This window comes from Montipora foliosa, chromosome 2 (assembly GCF_036669935.1).
Source record: "Montipora foliosa isolate CH-2021 chromosome 2, ASM3666993v2, whole genome shotgun sequence".
NCBI lineage: Eukaryota > Metazoa > Cnidaria > Anthozoa > Scleractinia > Acroporidae > Montipora > Montipora foliosa.
This window is the reverse complement of record NC_090870.1, coordinates 13,253,147-13,258,146: the sequence shown is the minus strand read 5'-3', so window position 1 is coordinate 13,258,146 and position 5,000 is coordinate 13,253,147. Positions and strand designations below refer to the sequence as shown.

Below are 5,000 nucleotides of genomic sequence, written 5' to 3'. Positions count from 1 at the left end.
CATGTTTTTGTCCTCGTTCATAAACAGGTTTCCAATTGAGCTCGAACAACCTGAATGCTCGAAGAAACGAAGCTGCCTGAGCAATCGAAGTGTTGGAAATTTCCAGTAGAGGTTGTAAAAGATTCTTGACCCCCGCAAAAACGTTCCGTGTGAAAATAAAGGTGGGCTGAATGATACTGTTGAAAAGCAGAGCCAAGAATGGTTTAAGGAAATGATCTCCAGTCACAGTGATTACCCCTCCCAGAAAACGAAGTGCGATATAGTGAAGAACGAATCTTAAGAGCTCAAGGACAAATATGAAGACAAAATCTGTGACAATCCGGAGTGAGCTGAAAGCTTCCTGCCACATGTAGCGAAGCCACTTTTCTGACCTAAAAAGGGGGAAGAAAGGGAAAGTACAACATAAGTGATGAAAAACCCAGTTTGAGATTGTGTTTTAAGCCTACACCATGTTGAAGAATTGCACGCATTGCACCACGAAACAATGTTGAAATACCTCGTGAAATATTTTTAAGAAGGGGAATAGGACATGTTGGTGCAAACTGTAAAGCATACTGGTCTGCCTTGTAACCAGTAGTATACAAAAAATATTATACTGCCATATAACAACCTCTTACTAACTGAGCGTTAAGTCAGTACTGGGGAGTATTGGCTTGAGGTCGTGGCAGTACAAAACCAACCGAGGACCAATATTCCCTGGTACAGTCCCGAGCAAACGAGGTTAGTAAGTTGTTTATTACAATGTATATGGCATCGTTTCTTTAAGCGATCTGACACTTCTCCGCTTGGTGAATGTTCATAATCTTCATTTTTAGTTTGAACAGTAACATTTTACATGTAAAACTAAATTTTACTTGCTACAATAATAATAATTGTACTGTTGAGATGAAAAAAAACTAATTAAATTCTGCTGTTTTGAAAGTTTTTGTGTTTTGCTCAACTTGAACTTCCTGGGAGAGAGAAAAATACGAAAACGGACCATTTTCATGGTAACGGTCGGTACTGCAAAATTCCGACTGGAGGCCAGCCAATTAGAGTGCCCTATTTAGCCTGAGAATTGTTTGCCATATAATAATAATTATTAGGCAGTGGCTATTCGCACGGGGCTGATACACCGACCTATGTTTGCTATTCATACGGGAGTCTTCTTAGAATGTTTACCAGTATTACAGGTTCTAACCTAAAAGAAATAAAGACAAGGTAAGACTTTCCGAGTGTTAATTAATTTACGAACCTGTAAAAATCATTCTAAGAAGACTCCCGTATGAGCAGGTTGGTGTACATGTCCTGTACAAATAGCCACTTCGTAATTATCGGTATTGAAGTATTTACCTGTCTGCGATCTTCTTCATTTGAGCTTCCTTCCATTCTCGGTTTACTTTAAACTGATAGTTGTTGCCATGGTCAAAGTGATAGGAATATCTGCGGGACAAAAAAAAAAGGGAAGGTAAAAGTGCTGAAACAAAAGACGTTTTGGAACTTGTGACAGGCAATAAAAGCCAATCATGCTGTAAAGCTTAGCACTAAAATTACATCATTTTTCTCATGACAAATTTGACTGTATAAGTACACTTACTTGTAACCCCAAAACATGTTGTTGAGCAAATTGAAATCACAACACTGAAAAATATTTTCCCTTTCAAGTTCAAGTTTGAGTAAAGGTTTGTTATGTATACTACAAAAGACAAGTGCAGCAAAGCTAATTGAAGCATAATGCGGTGCAATGACGTACATAAACATGTACAAATTGGCAGTGAACGTACAAGACACAAAATTGACATAAAAATACTTAACAATACAGAATGTACATGATGCGATCAGGAAGCAAATGATTATTTATCTTTTAGTAATTATTAATATTCATTTTGGGTGGGTGTCAACACGAGCACCATAAACTCCAAGTACAATGTAGTGTGAGCAGAAATTTTTGAATTCATTTTCTCAAAGGCATTTACTAACTGCACACCAGTTAGGATTTTGAGAGTTCCAAACATTATGCAAGTCATTGTTAGCTATGTACATTGTACAGCTACGAGAGACTTTATATTCTTGTGAGCAGGTATTAAAGTTTGTATTACTAACAAATAAAAAATAAAATCAATAAAAGGTAATTAAGTGAATAAAAGGGCCTAGGACAGAACCTTTTAAGACTCCATTAACAGAAACATGTAACTATCGGAGTTAACTTCAACTGTCAGCCAAGTAAGACGAAAACCTCTTCTTGCAGAGATTTCCATACCCTCCCTGCAAGTTACAGCGCTTACCCAGTAACTTGATTTTCAATGTCTTGAGGAACACCAAATGTCCTTAACTCAAGCTTGCGTTCCTGATTTTCAGAGATTTCTTCCTTGGCTATGTTATTCTCTTCCAGATGACCATAGTTTTTGCTGGATTTTTTATCACGTGGTGTCAAGTGTTGTCTGCTGTGAGAGACATGGTCCTGCAACGCATCGCTATCTGAATCCCAAGAATGGTCTTCCAGTTGTGCATCCTTGGTCATCACATAAGATGTTTTTACTTTGCCCTTGTTGGGTTTGTCATTTTGCAAACCAAGCCTTGTGGAATCCTGCTCTGGAACGGCAGCTGTTGAAACAGCGTACTATTATGTCAAGATGAATTTGTTTTTTGTTTTTTTTTAGCTTTGCCCTGACTAGATGGTTAACCTCAACGGCTAGTGTCAATTTCTTGGCTCCGTAGATCAGACAAGTATGCAGGGGGCTTTGTGCCCAAACCTTTGCAACTAGTGCATGGGAACCTTTCGATTAAAATCTATTACAAAGTATATAAACCAAGATTGTGAGACAGGGCCCAACAAAACAATAATAATTCATAAAATTATCCAAGCACACTTCAAAGACAATATTTATCAATTACAAGGCAGCACTGTCTCCTCAGTTATTTTGGCTCTCGTTGGAACCTGTGAGCTCAACCAACAGGGCTAACTGGTCTGCTGTTTCCTAACAATATCTAGGTGTCGAAGTTCTAATGTTCACTCCAATTACCTGTACATCTGTGTGATAAAAACCAGCTGCGACCACCTATGACAACCCTGCGAGCCTCTGACAGCAGGCTGTTTCATAGGGTGATGCCACTTACAGTTAAAAACCTTTGAGACAGTTAGTAAATTGAATTCACAATCCAGCCTTCCAAATTCTATGTGATATGAGCTAAGCACTAGCAGGCTCCATTCCTACAGCTGTACATCTCCTTCAAAAGAACCAGGTCACAGATTTCAATAATCATTTATTATAATTTACCTTTGAAATCAGTATAAGGTGGATTGCGCTGATGATAATCCGCCTCATTCAATTCAATATCAATTCCGATGTCTCCCCTCTTCTGGCTGCCCTGATGAACTTTATTTTCATTTTTATCAGGAGGCTGAAGATCCTTGTTCTTTTGACCATCTAAACCATCACGGTCAATGAAAGTTGTGTTGATGCCACCACTTCTGTCAACAAAATTAGTCACTCCAGCTTTGCCATAAAGCTGGCTTGGCATCTGTGAAGACGGGACATCTGGTTTAGTCCTGGGTTGACTTGGAGGAGAATTTGTGATAGAGGTTTTCTGTTGGCTAGGTAACGTTGCTTGTTGCTTAACCTGGGGTCTTTTGTGGTTTATTTGACCTCTTGGTGACCCTGCTGGAGGGGCTGGCTGGTGCCTTGGTGAACCTTCAGGGCTTGAGGAAGGCTGTTGCACATCTCCTGGAAGACTGTCCCAGTCTGAATCACTTTCAGGTTCCATCTGTGTATTCTTTGGCTGAAACTACACAAAGAAGTAATGCAGTTAAACTCAAAACAATTGCCGGCTGGCAGTTTTCTATCATGGTTACTCTGCTCAACCAATCTATAAGACACACCTTCCAATAACAGTATATTGCTGACGATTCAAAACACTATAAAAGCACAAACTTTTTTTTTTTAATTAAAATTTACGTAAAAACCAATACTACAGCTACACCCTACATTTACAATTTCAACACTAATTACAAATTTATTACTGGTACCACTTCATTTGTAACTACTTGCAAACACAGCTAGTACATGTACTAGGACCTCAGAAGTGCTAATGGTCAGGACAGAGGAAGAAAGCTGAAACTACATGTAGGTTCACCCAATCTGCAAATCTTCGTAAATTTGGAGGTTAGGATAGGTATTTAATTAGCAATACGAGAAAGAGGAGAAAAAAAAGTGTCAGGAAAATGGTACATTATTACTGCAATTTTGAGCACTGGCAGAAAATTAGAATGTCTCGTTAGTGAATTCAGACTAGGGACATAGATTCAACAACAGCTTGCTTTGTTTGGGGTTATATGTACGCATTTAATTGCTGCTCATTCTGTAAGTTATATGGGGAGCCCTTAGCAAAAATTTCATGTAATGACACACTCCAGGTTTTTGTCATTCAAAAGCTGTGTAATACTATCCATTGCCAGCTGCATATTTAACATTATTCCAAGAGCACAAGCTGGTTATGAGATGGCAAATAGCCAACAAGGTGTGTAGCGTGGAAATGGTCACAACCAGTCTCATATCCAACGAGGGCGAGTGGAATAATAATCAGAATGCTTGGACAATTGGAAATTAAAGCCAATCAGATTCCAGCTTGGCAACACTTGACGAATCAGTTTCCATATATCATGAGCTGATAACCGAGATTGAGTGAAGCAATAAAAAAGTTAGCCAGAATCAATCTCATATCCAACAAGTGTGAATGGAGTATTGTTTAACCTCTGAACTGTTTCACTTCCATCCAACTAGAGTAGATAGCTTTCTTAATTGAATTAATTTCTTTCCACGTTACTACGAATTCAAAGTTCTTTTCCTGATCTTATGATATAAAATAAAGCCAGCTGCATGTATCTCTTTATATACATACAAGTTTAAGAATTTTAAAGTAGTAGTAACCATGGATTAGTAAAGTGCGTTCAATGTCTAGTAAAAAAATACCGGTATTTTTTATTGTACTGATTGCCCGCAGTAATATTCAGAGAAAGTGGA

General features: G+C 38.3%; 1 protein-coding gene across 1 annotated transcript in view; it reads right to left on the bottom strand.

The window, feature by feature from the left end:
• The window catches only part of LOC137992486 (uncharacterized), a 10,450-nt gene that overhangs the window by 1,295 nt on the left and 4,155 nt on the right, over positions 1–5,000 (bottom strand). The window contains exons 3-6 of the mRNA XM_068837843.1: positions 3,258–3,765; positions 2,265–2,583; positions 1,333–1,422; positions 1–371 (exon numbers count right to left, since the gene is read on the bottom strand). The exon at positions 1–371 is cut by the window's left edge and continues 1,295 nt beyond it. Of these exons, the coding sequence (XP_068693944.1) occupies positions 1–371; positions 1,333–1,422; positions 2,265–2,583; positions 3,258–3,765 (1,288 nt within the window). The remainder of the gene's footprint in view (positions 372–1,332; positions 1,423–2,264; positions 2,584–3,257; positions 3,766–5,000) is intronic.